The sequence below is a fragment of the Pezoporus flaviventris genome, unplaced genomic scaffold, assembly GCF_033815535.1.
Source record: "Pezoporus flaviventris isolate CSIRO_AGI_PZ_B2104156 unplaced genomic scaffold, CSIRO_AGI_Pfla_v1 ptg000002l, whole genome shotgun sequence".
Lineage (NCBI taxonomy): Eukaryota > Metazoa > Chordata > Aves > Psittaciformes > Psittacidae > Pezoporus > Pezoporus flaviventris.
The window spans coordinates 42,521,431-42,536,925 of record NW_026892550.1 but is presented as its reverse complement, the minus strand read 5'-3'; the positions used below and the strand labels follow the sequence as shown (position 1 = coordinate 42,536,925).

The following is a 15,495-nucleotide window of genomic DNA, read 5'->3' as shown; positions in this document are numbered from 1 at the left end:
GTTTTAAAGCTCGCGTGCCTCGCACCTCCCTCTGCCTTGCTGCGATTGGCTGGCGCTGCCTGTCAATTATGCCCGTGCCCGCCCTGGCGGCCTGGTGATTGGCTGAGAGGGAACAGAGAGGGAGAAAGCTGAGGCGGCGGGGCTTACGCGGGTCACGGGGTGGTGGTGTGTCCTGCGGTTCTATCTGTGTAGCTGCTGTGGCGGCGGGCTCGGACACTGGTCCTTGTGCTGTGGGGAGAGGCGGAGGCTGCGTGAGGGACGAGGGCGTGTGGAGAAAGGGCCGTGGCGGGCGTCCTCAACGTGCAAAGTCGGCCAGAGCAGAGCAGGGTATTGCCAGGGTTGCTGTTTCTCTTTTCTCTCCCTGTCTCACATGCGGTCTTGCTTCAGGTGGCATTCTTGGCTTAGGGCCTGCCTGGTTCGGTTGCTTCTCCCACTGGTCTGGTGTCGTAGCTCCTCACTGCGTCTTCACCTCTGTGGGAGGGGTGAGGGCGGTCTTGTCAACTCCCACGGTTTTATCTTGTGTCCCTTTGCTGATCTTACAGATAATGTTGTTCTTGACTGGATGTTTGAACTCGTTGGGAAAAGGGGAAAAAAGTTTGCCTCTTCCTTGCTCCAGTTCTGTTGTCTGTTTCCATACCTTGTTAGGCCTGAAGTTGCAGAGAGTTTTCCTGATTATGGAATCTTTGTAAAGTATGTAGCCTGTGAAACGCAGTAAATCTTAATTAATTTGCTGAAAGGAGATGGGACACTGCTTGTAGCAGGTAGGAGTCATGCTGTTGCTGCTGTTGCCTGTCAGAGATTTTTTTTGTGCTCTATCCTGCTTCCTTTCTGGAATCTCATTTTAATGAAGCCAGGACTTGTTTGGCATTTGTCTTTTTTTAAATGACCACTGATGGGTGTCATATAAACTTGACTAGGGTGGTTGCTTGCATGGATTCTTGCCCCAAAATGAATACAAGCTTGATAGAAAAAACAAAAACAAAATGTATCTCCACCAAAAGTTGTCTTTTTCTAGGATGGAAAAATATAGTTGTGTTTATTCTATTCACATTCTAATTAAGGGATATGTGAAGTCTATAATGTCACGTGAAGGCTGCTGTGAAAAGAATGCGCTAGTACTTTGATTCAAAGCGCCTTTGAAATGACTGAGCTGTTCTGCGAGGAGAAGGCCACCTCAGGACATTGCATAATATGCATAAATGTGGCAGAGGAAGGGGCTTAATCCCTCCATAAATTGGCTATATAATCTTTTTTAAAAAATATGCAAAATAATTTTGGAAGTGCTGGGGTAGTTTTCAGTAGAATGTGTAACTGAAAAGACTAGCAACTGTGGAGGTGGTTAGTGTTTTGAGTATGGAGTAAAAGCTTACTTAGTGTAACCAGCAATCATCTGAAAACCTTTAGATATAAAGATAGGTGAGATAACATTTGGTACATTATTATGGCTTTACTTTTACTAATTCTTACTTTTGCTAGTGATAGGGAGTTATAGTTAGCTGTCAAGTAAAATAATTTGTGTAGATAATGGTGCTCATTTGGATCATCAAGCTAAAAATAATAGCTTAGCTGGTGCAAAAGCACCAAAGTTACAAGCTGAAGAGAAGGTCGCTTCAGCTTCAGGCTTTAGAAAAAGGATGCAATTGTAACTGTTCTTGAGCTCTTCTTCTCTCCCTTTTGGCAGTATTCAGTTCAGTGCAACTAGTTTTGAGTTTGCTGCAGTGCTTGAGATGGTTGGTTTCTTGGGACCTTCAATAGTGGAAGCCTAATGAAAGGAGAGGCATATGAATGTTTATTCACTTTACTGTCCTTGATTTAGTTTCTTTTATTTTCTGTTTTCCAGATACTTGCTGAACAGCAAGACTTCCTAGGTAAGGCCTCAATTGATGAAGTAAAAGTGAGTTGACAAGAAACAGCTGGTTTTAACTGTTTTTCTTGGAAAAAAATAAACTGCCATGTCTCAGATCATAATTAATTGGACCGTGATCCTGAAGACAAAGCAAGCTGAAAACATAAGGGGCATCAAAGAACAAGTAGGAGTTGTAGCTCATTTTTCTGGTGGTAATTTTTTTTGCAAAGGTTTGAATTACTGAACCTTAAAGCATAGACTTTTGGAAAAAGAAGACATAAATTCAGTGAAAAGGAGGCTATAAAAAAAAATCTGACTTGAAAGTTAATTTTTTAAGGGGCTTGACTGGTAGAGTAATTGCTAAATGGGCTCCTTAGTGTGATTGTTTCCCATCACCTGAGTGACAGAAACCCAAAGCTGTTGTACAAGATTTGGCATGCCAGAGAAATAGTGGCTGGAACAACAACAACCATATAGGTAGATGTTTTTAGCTTTGGCGACTGTAAAAATTGATAAAGTAATGAAAATAAGGACCCCAGAAGTGGGATTATTTCAACCCCTTAGTTTTGTCAGACAATTCAGCCTAGTTTTATTATGTATTGGATTGAATTAAATCACTTTTGTTCATGAATTCTTTGAATTCTTTATATTATTTAGGCATGGACTTAATGTATTAAGTATTTTGGTACTAAAGTACAGTTTCAAGATCAGGAGTATTTCTATAAAATGTGGTAATAAGAAAGTGGAACTTGGCACTTCAGGTAGCATACAGGTCTCCACACAACTGTGATAACATGATTTATGAAATAATTCATTAATTTAGGTGAAGGGCAGCATACTTAGAAAAGAGTTGTGATACAGTTTAGGAAAATCTGAATATAGAATGTCTAGTTGCTGGTTAAAGTTCAAGATTATCAAAACTACAAAACAGTGCTTTGAAAACAAATGCGCAGACAATAGTAGATGGATTTGGTATTAAAGCTTTATGCTAAACAAAGTCACAGTAAATAGACAAATATAGCATAAATTGTTTTTCTGTGCTTTGGTAACTTCTGTGTATGTATAACAATGTAGAATTACCTGAATTGAAGTATCTGTAATGTTCTATTGAAGCTATTGCAGATATGCATGAGGAAAACAAAGCTGCAGCAAATGTATGTGGCAAAATCCGAAGTGGCACTCAGAATGAGGCTGCTTTACTTGCCCTTATGGAGAAGACTGGATACAGCATGGTTCAAGAGAATGGACAAAGAAAATTTGGTGGGCCTCCACCAGGTAAGCATTTCTTTTGAGATGACAAAGTTGGAGTTTATTTGCTGTAAGGAGAGTTGCACTGAATCACGCTGAAAATTTGTGTAGCCCTGCATCCTGTATCTTGACCATGATCAGTAGTAGATGACTTGTAAGAAATGATGATAACTGTTTGTAAATGAAGAGTTTTACTGTTAATTTTGCTTGTTTAAGCTGTGGTTTCTATAAGCTTGTATTGCTGCCAGGTGAGATAGTCTCTGTGTCAGCTGTTTTTTCCTCTTACCATCTTGTTTTTTTTCTGGCTGCTCTCCAGAGCAAAGAGCTGATCTGGTTCAAAATTGCCTTAAACAAACTGTATTCTTTTTTCCCACCTCAGCTCAGTTCTTCAGCTTATGTCACTTGTGGAAAATTTATCTGTTGAATGGGAGTGGTGGGGAAGTGGAGAAAGTAGATTTTCATTGCTTCATTTGTGTCTTCTGCTTAGGTTGCTGCAGACATAATGATGTCATTAGGTATTTAAGTGATCAGAATAGTGTGGAAGAAAATTTAAGATAGCATGGATCTCAGTAACACTTGGAGGATTATAACTCTCTAATGCTGATTGAAGTTCGATTACTTGAATTACTGCAAAAAAAGGAATCCCATAGTCTGTTGTCCAGTGATCAGTCAAATACCCAGTCAAGGAAACTTTCTGGTCTGTTGGTATCTACATGAGGAATGGTGCTTTTGGTTAACCATTTCCATGGTGGCATCTGCCATGTTGCTCATGGCAAATGTGGCACAGATGGGGTTTTCTTTTAAGTCAGGAGTTGCAACTTTCTCCCAGTTAGCAGTAATGTGCTGTAATGCTAAGTTACCATGCAGCTTCAATATTAGAAGAGGAACTTTTTGAATGGTAGGTGGCTTTTAGTTACTGAGAATCACAGTTTAATTGGTTATCAGGCTGAAGATAATAGTGAATTTGTCTAGTTAATAAATTAACATTCTTATTTAATGTCATGACTTCCCTATGCCATCAAGCATAGCCTCCTCCCCTCTTTCCCGATGAAGGTATGCAGTTGCTTTTCTCTTCGGAGTTGCTAAATGGTATACTGTTGGTTTACGCTTTTTTATGTGGGCAGCTGACTGGCATGTGAGCGATGGCAGTACTAGCTTGCAAACTGTACTACTTGCCATGTCCTGTCAGACCTCAGCTGAAGTGGTTATTAATGTTTATAAAGCTGAAAGTCATAAAGATGTTGAATGCTGTGTGGAACAGAGCCAGACTTTTTCCTGAGTAAGCCATGACAGCATAGCTGCAAACACATGCCAATTGTGATGTCTGGATAGCTTCCTTATGTACCATGTAGTTCTTGGTGTACAGTTTATAGAGGAAAATTTATTCTGTGGGAAGGCAAAAGTTTCCCAATTCTGTTAAGACATGTTTTTCATGAGTAGATTATGTGCTTTTTGATTCTTACATGAAGGAAAAAGTTTTATTTACATGTAGACTCTTAGAAACCTATCTGTGTTTTAAGTAATGCTGGGTTCAGTTGGTTTCGGTGAAAAAACCCAGAAGATGGAATTAAAAGAAATAAAAAATGTGGGCTTATGACTTTTTTTTTTTTGGTGTATTTAAACATAACAGAAAAGGGTTAAATACAGGATGACAATATGCTAGTTTTAAATAGAGACTAAATATAAGTAACTCCCACCTTCAAATTGGAAGTCTGGGGGAAATGTATTTACCTTTATTTGTACTAAGATTGTTGTTGGACAATTTCTTCTAAGGTTGGGAAGGTCCTCCACCACCTCGTGGATGTGAAGTTTTTGTGGGTAAGATTCCTCGTGACATGTATGAAGATGAATTGGTTCCTGTTTTTGAGAGAGCTGGGAAGATCTATGAATTTAGACTCATGATGGAATTCAGTGGTGAGAATCGAGGCTATGCTTTTGTGATGTATACTACTAAAGAGGAAGCCCAGCTAGCAATCAAGATTCTTAACAATTATGAAATTCGTCCAGGGAAGTTTATTGGTGTCTGTGTAAGCTTGGACAACTGCAGACTGTTTATTGGAGCAATTCCAAAAGAAAAGAAGAAAGAAGAAATACTGAATGAAATGAAGAAAGTTACAGAAGGAGTGGTGGATGTCATTGTTTATCCAAATGCCACTGACAAAACTAAAAATCGTGGCTTTGCTTTTGTAGAATATGAATCTCACAGAGCAGCTGCAATGGCTAGGAGGCGGCTTATCCCAGGTAAACTGATACGTAATTCAACTGCAGGAGGATGTGTCTCCACATTGCATGGAGTGGGGTGGTGGATCATCTCTGTTTTCCTTTGTTTAATGTATTTTGAGAGTTACAAAACTGCAGTAGTGCCTTTCAGCTAAAGAGGAATTTTTTATTTTATTTTTTGTTCATCAACATTTTTTGTTGGGATTTATTTATTTCTTAAGAAACTGAAATTTAAGCAGTTGTGAGAATGAAAGAGACATCTGTTTCATAAACTCAAGTTACTGTAATTTACATCAAGATATGTATTTCCTTGGGCACACATCCAGTTTTCATTTACATATGTTGTCCCTGCACATGAATTCTCTTAAGGCTGAGTTTAAAAAATACAGTGTTTGGGATGTGTCCCTTATTTTCTTTGAGCTGCATGAGTGACATTATTGATACTTCATACTGTAAAAATGTTTGAAAGTAGGTCTTTAATCTTTTACTTGTTAAACTCTGTCCTGGGTTCAGCAGTAGCAGTCATTTTTCTCCTTCTTGGTAGCTGGTGCAGTGCTGTGTTTTGACAGGAGAAAAATGACTGGTACTGCTGAACCCATGACAAACTCTTAAAATTATGTTCAAGTAAAAGACAAGTTTTTCTTTGCACCTTATTTTCTTTAGTAATTTCAAGTAGCAATATTTTACATATTTGGCTTAAGTAGATGCAGGGAACACAAACCATTTCCATGTGGCATGCATCATGTTTGCTTTTTTGTAGAGGAACTGCTAAGAATGATTTTTGTTTTCACTTGTGTATTTCTTTTTGTTGTATTACTTTGCTGTAGGAACATTTCAGCTTTGGGGTCATACTATTCAAGTAGACTGGGCAGATCCTGAGAAAGAAGTTGATGAAGAAACAATGCAAAAAGTTAAGGTATTATATGTAAGAAATTTAATGATATCTACTACAGAGGAGACAATTAAAGCCGAATTCAACAAGTTCAAGCCAGGAATAGTTGAACGTGTAAAGAAGCTGAGAGACTATGCTTTTGTTCACTTTTTCCACCGAGATGATGCACTGGCTGCTATGTCTGTAATGAATGGAAAGTGCATTGATGGAGCCAGTATTGAGGTAACACTGGCAAAGCCAGTTAACAAAGAAAGTACTTGGAAGCAACATTTTAATGGTCAGATAAGTCCCAGTTCTGAAAATCTCTTGGGGTTTCCTAACAAAGAAGATGGTCATCAAAAATCCTTAGGGAAACCAGTGAGTCTTCCAGTTCATCTTAATGGTCAGCACAGTCCAGTCCCCACTGAAGTTGAAAGATGTACGTACCCATTTTTTCCAGGAATAAAACTTACTCCAATTAGCATGTATTCTTTAAAATCCAGTCACTTCAGTTCTGCAGCAATGCATCTGGATTATTTTTGTAATAAAAATAATTGGGCACCGCCAGAATACTACCTGTTTTCAACCACAAGTCAGGATGGGAAAATACTCTTGGTGTACAAGGTGCTTATTCCTGGTATTGCTGATGCTTCCCAGAGTATTTTCATGCCAGACAAACTATGCACAACAGTGGAAGGTGCAAAGGAATTGGCAGCACAGTTCACGCTTCTACATCTAGGTAAGCATAAATGCTTCCCAACTGAAGCTAGAAAAGTTACTTTTCAAGTGTTCTTTGTGTATATATCTTAGCTTTTGTGTATATTTTTATGTAGATAAGTTAGTTTACGGAAGAATTGTTTCTTGTGTAGTCAGCTGAGTCTGGACCATCAGATGAGAGCACTGGAGTAACACTGTAAACATGTATACAATGCAATGCTAGGGTCATTTTTGCTTACATTTATCTGCCATAATGATTTATAAAGAAGAACTAGATGACATGTTAAGTGACTTAGGTAAAAAGTCATCTGTGTGATGATTGTGGTCCTGAAAATTTATTTGAAAGAAGAATGGAGACAGCTTCAAGTTCTGTGCCTGCCCATTCTGTGTTTCACAGATAGCATTATCTAAAAATAGTATTTTCTGTACTACTTCGGGAAAGAATTGCCTGAGTAATATAAAAAAATTAGGTGAAGAATGATTATTCACAGCTATGGTAAAATCCAGAATGTAAACAAGTTTAAAAAGATTAAGAAAGTATGCGTTGAGATTTTTATCTTTGTAATTACAGTTACAAGTGCTGTAGGGAAAACATTTTAAGGTGAATTTAAATTAACAGTATTTGAAAGCTTTTTAGTACTTCAGTATGCCACATGATCACAGTTAATGTGAATTCTTACTTAGCAGAATTCCCAGATCCCATGTTTGGTTTTTAAAAGCTGTCTACCTAATGGCCTAGTGCTAGTAATGCTGTCTTGTTATCTTTGAACTATGAAACTTTTGATGGCCTTACTGTTTCTGAGAATTTGCTCTGGCTGCTCTGTGCGGGACCCATATTTTAAAGCAAACGTACATGGCTGGCTTTTGAAAGATGCACCTCTTTCAGGTAGATGAAACACATTTTCATTGGAATTGTCATGGTACTGAAAAGTAGCCCTAAGGAGTCTAGAAATAGAATTTCTTTTCCCTATCTAATCTGCAGAAGCCATTTTCATTCAAACTTAATGTAACACAATATGTTGAATGAAACATCTGAAGCCAAAGAAGAGCTGCTAGATGTGACAGTGGATCCCCTCCTCACTGAAGCATTTTGTGTAGTTTGGCATGTTGAATGATGGTGCAGGGATGCATGTGTTGTGGGTTTTCTTTTTTTGTTCTTGGTTGGGGTTTTTTTGTTTGTTTGTTTTTTTTTTTCCCTGTCTTTTATTTTCTTTGAGGTGTTTTTTTTGTTGGGTTTGTTTGTTTTGTTTTGTTTGTTTGTGTTTTTTTTTTTTTAAGTAGCAGTGATTTTGAGAAAAGTGTGAATGTTTTTCTTGGAAGCAACTTACTATAAGTATGCATTTACAAAGATGACAAGGAATGATTCCTTCTGGTATTGGTCTGCTCTTACAGGAGCTTAGTTTTTCTTCCCACTTAATTTTTAATTTTTTTTCCCCCCTTTTTAAAGCATATAAGCAGACTAAGTTAAGTAAATGAGAAAGGGATGCTTTGGAAGAATTTAAAATTGGGCTGCTAAAATTAATACTCTTAAAGCATGCTCTTCGGGGTTTTTTTGGTGATGCATATTTCTGTATTTACTTCCACATAATGGTATACTTGGTTGTTGCTACATACAGTAGTCCTGAATGGAGAGCAGTACAACAACTAACCACTTGGTGTCGCCTGAATATTTTGAAAATGATGCTTGGCGAAAATGCAGAAAGCTGTGTTTTAGTTTTACTAGATAGATCATGAACAGATCAAGGGAGTGAAGAAAAATAAAAGTCAGGCTTGTTTAAATATATGAAAATTACATGTCTGGATGTCCCTTTGCTAGAAGGGGAGCCCTGCTACATGTTGAAGTTTAGAAAGTAAATGTTTGGGGAGGGGAACAAATTAAAACCCAACTGAATGCCCTGTAGAAGAAGTACCTTTTTCATTAATTTGAATCTGATTTCAACACAAATCTGCATCTTTAGAAGTTACACAACACTTTAGTATTGTTTGCAGAATGGTGCTTGGCTATTAAATGTGGTATCCAGTTAGAAAAACATGTAAGAATTCCTGCTCTTGTCTGTTCTGGAGGCTGACTAGATGTAACACAGCTCCAATTTGAAGATTGTATAGTTATGCTGATTAATACACACTCTGTATTCCACCTGTGATCTAGAAGCAGTGTTAGTGCACAGTCAGTCCTAAAATATGAGATGTTAATTATTATTCTGGTCCTTGGCATCAGTAATATAATAGCTTTGTAGTTTATGGACTCAGACTGGCTCATCCAGGTGACTTTCTTAAGTATAGGCAGAAGAGAACCTGAAGTTGCATAGGTGTGCTCTGAACTGTAGAACTTCACTTCCCTTTCTTTAGTGGGAGTAGACATCTGAAGCCTGGAAAAGCAGAACATTGTTCTGAGAATGACTGTGGGGTTCTTTTAGTTTTTGTTGTTGTTTTATTTTGTTTTCACTTATTGCTGGTAGAATTCCAGTAGTTTAAGGAAATACCAGAAAATGTCAGACCCTCTTTCCAGTATTTAAGACAATACCCTCTGTAGAAAAGTCTGAGTCTTGGGGAGTTCTCTCCCTACTGAGTATGATGGAGAAGGGAAGAAGTTTTGGTAAAGTTTCCTTAGTTTGGGGGATCTGCCAAGTTTTAGACCTATTCCACAATAGGGTACTCAGTTTATTCACACAGGCTGTCCCATGTGGCATCTCACTGAGACACAATTTATAGCAATTAGCCAGAAGAGAACACTTAAAAATATTTAACAAACTACTGAAAAGAAAAAAAACACTGATAAATCTCTGAAATTAAGGGAAAGCATTTTAATAAGTATAGCACATAGATAGTAGTAATTCCAGTTTGCCACATAGAATGTATAAAGTAAATGGTACTGAAACACACTGTCCCCTGCACTCGATCTCTTATTCATAGGGATGCACTTATACTGAGCTTGGAGGAAATGATGCTTGAACCTTACCCAGGTCTCTTGGATCCTGTCCTTACCTTCTAGAGCCATAATCCATGGGATTACTCCAAGTAGGTCCTTGAGAAGTCCAAGGTTAGCTCTCTAAATCCAAGGTTGCAGTCCTGCTTACTGCCTTGTTTCCTTCATGCAGGATCCTGAACTCCATCATCTCATGGTCACTGCCGCCAATGCTGCCCCCAGCCTTCTTATCTCCAGCCAGCTCTTTTTTGTTTGTTAGTACAAGGTCACTGGCTTTGTTTAGCAAATACAGATGATAAGTGATGATTGGGGTGTTGTTTTGTTTTTTAGTTTTTTTTTTTTTAGTGAATTTTAGAAAGGCTTAGAGTGTAGTATAAGATGCTCCTTAAGAGTATGACTTAAGAATATGACTTTGGAAGTCTTAAATATTTATCAGATGACTTATGCATAATGATTTTTAGCATAGTCCCTAAACAAGCATATGTAACTTTGCTGTCCATGAATGCAGCATAGTAGGATAGTAGAGGCAAGTAAACCTCCTAGGATGGTGTTTGGTGCAGGCTTTTCCACCCCCTCAGAGACACTGTCTTAGCTTCAAAGGAGACAACAACTTTGCTTTTGTAGACCTCTGATTAATCAGTCAGTCTGATGTTCATGTGGATTTTGCAGCACAAAGAAAGGTTACAGTTTTTACTCCTAAAATGACTCTTGGTAATTTTTCAGTCATTTCTGAATTATTTGTGTTTCCAACTTGAGTTTAAGTCTATGTTCAGCAGTGGATTCTTACTACAGTCGTGACCTAGACTTTTTCTTTGGGTAGTTAGTTTAATCTAAAAAAGACTAACATCTCCTCCAATTTGCAAAACCTGTTATTTTTAACCTCCTGCATTTTATGCCACAAGGGTAAACATTCCCTTTTTTCAAATATGCTATTGTAGATGCATCTAAGTGTAGATGTCTGTCACTTGAGGCCTCTCATTTTTTTTAAATGGGGATTACCATCTTTTCTGAGTGTTGCGAGATTCAGTTTTTAAAAGCTTGTAAGTCAGTTTGAAAACAGCATTAAATCCATACTCAGTGTTAACTTTACTGCTGGAAGCATCTCAGTCACTCAGGACTTGTCCTGAAGATTCTGTTACTTTTCTGTTGCTGCTGCTGCTTAGGGAAAGGGAACATAAATTTGTAAATCTATGCCTGTGTAGGATAACTTGGAAAAAAAAAGATAAATTTAATGATGTTGGACTATGTTTATCAATGAAATGACTTGACTGACTTCAGTAAAATCAGTCACTTCAAAACAGGTATTTACTGAATTTACCGTATTTTTCTAGTACGATCATATCCCCATTGGGGTACATGTGGCAGAACTTGGTACTTAGTTAATAGTACTATTATGCTATGGTATGTATTTTTTAATGTATTTATATATATAAAATTTTTTATATATATTATATATATTATATATATTATTTATATTATGTATATTCTCATATTTATATAAAAAATAACTACAACTCAGAAGAGTGATCTAATACACACATTAAATTTGTCTTCATTAATATTTTGTGTTCAGTTGAGGTGAAACAAAGGGTTGTTACTGTGAAGTTTGGTTTTAAAAAAGTGTATGTATATCTATCTATAATGGGAAAATACTTACGTTCTATACCAAAGACTGATGGTGCTTGAACTAATATAATTTCTTGTTGACTTTAGTATTAGGAGTGCAGAGGAAAGGGAAGAATTCAGAATTAGCATAAGACTGTGAAAATGTTCATTATACCATTATCTTAACTCTGAAGAAACTTAAGTCCATTTTGGATAGGTAATTCAGTATGCTTGCTGAAATCAAATTCTCTCTCTTCTCTACTCCCCCTCTTTTTCTCCAGCCAACTGTACACCCTATTTGGCTTGAATTGCCCTCAAGAAAAGTTCAGGATGTTTTGCTTTGGATCTTGCTACGAAAGGAAAAAGACCACCAACTACATTGATACATTCTGTGATTCCCTGGAAAATCACATTACATGTTTATTGATGAATAATTCTGTAAAACACATATGTTTATTAAACATTTCACTTTCAAGATTAGTGACATGGGATATTAAATTGTTTTGGATAACTTGATTAGATTTACTTAAAGATAATTTGTTTAAAAGATTTGTTAGCTGTAGTAGTTTATAAAACAGTTTATTTTTAGTGTTGAAATAATTTGCTACAATTCCTTGTATTTTGAGTTTCACACAAATGTTACAGCTTCTGTGATAATAAATGTTAAGAATCATTAAAAAACATAACCAGCAATACACCACCTTGGCAACTCTGCCTTTTCGTACGTAAACATGCATAATACAAAACTTAAATATCATACTCAGATTTGTTTCTGTAACTTGATGCAAAATTTTATAGGAGGAACATGCTCAATAGCATCTTCTGGTACAGCATTGCATCAACAGAGGAGTGGTATTTTGAAGGGCCTGTTTTGATGTCAACTTACCATCAGGCTACATAAGATGTATTACTGTATTTGTAATGTTGAGCTTCAATACCTTAGGTAATTCTTTGAGACAAAAAATGAGCAAAAACCCCGCAACTTGATACATACAAATTACATGTACTTTTATGTACAGCTCACTAAGTTGCATTTACTGTTGTTAGCACCGCTCTGTTGGACGTGTGCTTCCATGTTTACAGAGGCCTTATTCATATCCAGGCTATCCCTTGTAACCAACACTTCTACTTGCTTGTGGTAGCCATGTTGAACAGCAGTTTGCTCACTTTCTAATCAGGCCATGTTCTTCTGAAGAAAGCATTGTTTAGCATTAAACTGAAAATAGTTTTGAATTTTTAAAATTGGGTAAATATAATTAATTTTGAGTGAGCCATCTTGATTTTCATTGTGACTATTTAGCCTTTCTCAGTAAAGTGCTTTATTTATTGAATGACCAAAAAATAAGGGGCGTGTTTTGTCTGTTTTTAAAATCTGAAGCTAATGGAGTCGATCATCCTTCTTTTTGGAATTTAATATACAGTTTCAGTTCCTGTTCAAGGAATGCATCAGTCAAGTGGCATACTTTTAAGAGTCTGAGAGCCTCACCTATGCAAGTATTGGTTGTAAGCTTTTTTGCCTGAAAAGTGTTTGTCAAAACTATTATGTAGACAGAAAATGATGCAATGGAAAGATCTAAAGCTGAATAGTTCTTCTTAAAAGCAGTCAACTATTGTGGTCCATCACATATTTTGGTTCAACATGTTTCATCACCATATTGTCTTTTTTTCTGTGTCAATTTCAGTGTAGTTATAGGAGTTTAATTTGCGTTTGATATTAGCTACATAATAGTTGTTTTAAGTGTTTTAATTTTTAATGTTGAAATCATGTGTTTGACTTCTGTACTTGAATTCGCATTTCTATTAAATTTACACTGTTAGTATGTGGTGCGTGTAAAAGAAACACTATTTTTTATGTATGGTACCTTCACAGGATTCACTTTGCTTTCTCAAGTAGCAGGTTTTGGCCAGAAGCTCCAGTGCAGGTGCTTTGCTGAACAAGAGGAACCGTAATGAAGTGGCTTAGCAAAACCTTGAAAAAAGAAGAGACATTTTTAAAATATTATTTTGCTTCATACCTTCTGTCCCATTTTAAAGTTGTTAAACTGTAATGATTTCCTAAGAAACTCTGTTGGGCGGAAAGAAGAGGGGGCTTGTTTTAGTTCACTTTTAAACTAAGTGGTCCCTGAGGCCAAAACACCAATCTTTAATGACACCTGAAAATAGAGTAGACTTTTCAGTAATATTCTGTGATACTTCTAATGGAAGTCTGGGCCAGCCAAAGCTAGGTAGAACTGCTATTGTTAGCTACTCAAGGGAATGGTGTGATGAACTGCAAAAAAAGACTGCAGAATATTAAAATGAATACCTGCAGGAGAGCTGACTTACCCCAGGAACAGAAAGAGGTAGTGATCAGTATTGTAGAAGAATGGGTTGTATTTTTCAGGTATGCGAGATCCTTCTTGTTCAGATTTGATTGTGCTACCATCTGTGAAGTAGTTCTGTGCAAAAAGCACTTTTGCTATAAACTAGCAGCTCCAGTCATTAACTAAAGTGTGTACCGTGGCAATTATTTTCAATAGTCCCAACAAGTGTGATTGCATAAACCAACAATCAAATGTTTAAGTGTAGTATGTCATAGGTGAATGCAAGCCAAACACAGCCCTCAGGCAGAATTTGGTCTTTGTTTTGCAGATAAGAGCAAAGGTGTAAGGAATAAGCAGCTGAAGCAGCAGTAGCACTCAGTGGCTGTTAATTCATTTTTTTTGAAGTTTATTTGGAACACATCATTAAAAATGTAATCTGTGCAAAATTGCAAGCATATTTTTTGCATTTAGAGAAATCTCACTGGAGCTTATTAACCTTTGAAAAATAAACCATGTATTCTATAAATACTATGATGACAAAGGAAAACATGGTGCTGCATAGTTTTACAGTAGTCGTAAAACTGACAAGTGAATCCATATGCCATGCTGTTCTGTAACTGGTGTAGAAACCAGAAGTCCGTCTGAAAGCAAAGGTCACTGACTTCACTGAAACAAAGTTTTGTTCCTTTGTGCTCAACCCACTGTGTTAAGAACCTGCCCTAAATAAGAGAAGACAGTCCTTATTCCTACAGTTACATTTTTTCATGTTTTCTTGCCTTTTAAAGTATTATAATTACTATGTTATGGTTTGTGACAGATGGTAAAGCCACTGTTACAGAGCAAGCGTGTCTGCGGGATTCAGCTTCTGTCTTCCAACCCCAGGTTTTGTGTTTTTTTCTTTTCTTTTTACAGGAAAAAAATACCTACAAAAACCTCAGTAGATGAGGTGGGGGAGCTAAGGCTGTTTGTCACCAAGAGCTAGCATCTTACATAACAAGCAAAAGTTACTAAATGCAGATTTCTTGTAAATAGGAAACAATATTAAGCACAAAGTCATCTGGGAGTTACTAGGTTAATGCACACTTGACGTAAAAGCAAGCCCCAAGAAATCAGCTGTTACAAGTCTCTTTCAGTGAATTTCTTATCATAATCACTGTAACAGAGAATGGCCAGTTTAGCATCATTTTGTGCTATTTAGTATTCCACTTCATGGACAGCCAGGGGAAGGAAAAGAGGTAATGATCCAGCAGTCTGCAGTACAACTTCCCTGCAGTTACAAAAAACCCTAATAGTCCCCAGAGCATCCAAGAAAAGGGAAGGTTTAAAGCAGTCAGATCTCCTCTCTCAACCCCTCAGTTTTTCACCGGCTAACAAAGCTGTTTGTTAGGAGCCACACAACATGCAGCCATTCCAAGTTGTCTGTGGCTGAACTCTCCAGCTTAAGGAGTCTGAGTAGGAAGGCTGGCCCTCCTCAGCACATTGCAGGCTGCATCAGTAACAAAAACAACCACATCAGGAGGCAGAGCCTGTTGTTGCCTTGTAAAAGCAGTACTGAAGCCAGAAGGATAGCACCAGGCATATAGATCAGGGGTGAGAGCAGGCCTTTTCCAAAGGTACAGGCACAGCAAAACTGCCACAGAGAGGCATTAATTGACAATAATTGTTTAAGAATGCCTCAGTAGTAGCTTATTTTTTGTTTAAATGGTCTTCCATCCAACTGGCATAACTTTCACCTTACTGCAGAAGGGCTTAGTTTCTG

At 37.3% G+C, this 15,495-nt stretch overlaps 1 protein-coding gene across 5 annotated transcripts; it reads left to right on the top strand.

Moving 5' to 3' along the window:
• Positions 1 to 246: 246 nt before the first annotated feature.
• Positions 247 to 13,253, top strand: RBM46 (RNA binding motif protein 46). Of its 5 annotated transcripts, XR_009747331.1 has the most exons (7): positions 247 to 327; positions 1,841 to 1,868; positions 2,960 to 3,121; positions 4,868 to 5,335; positions 6,142 to 6,924; positions 8,184 to 8,274; positions 11,715 to 11,913. XR_009747331.1 is itself a non-coding variant. In XM_061476040.1 (6 exons), exons 3-6 carry the CDS (start codon positions 2,971 to 2,973, stop codon positions 11,738 to 11,740), a joined length of 1,428 nt encoding a protein of 475 aa, XP_061332024.1. In that variant the 5' UTR covers positions 247 to 327; positions 1,841 to 1,868; positions 2,960 to 2,970; the 3' UTR covers positions 11,741 to 13,253. The 5 variants fall into 5 exon arrangements, 4 of the variants coding, with proteins under 4 accessions (XP_061332024.1, XP_061332049.1, XP_061332033.1 ...); XM_061476040.1 differs by lacking the exon at positions 8,184 to 8,274 and having other exon boundaries at positions 11,715 to 13,253; XM_061476065.1 differs by lacking the exons at positions 8,184 to 8,274; positions 11,715 to 11,913 and adding an exon at positions 9,186 to 9,609.
• The last annotated feature ends 2,242 nt before the right edge of the window (positions 13,254 to 15,495 follow it).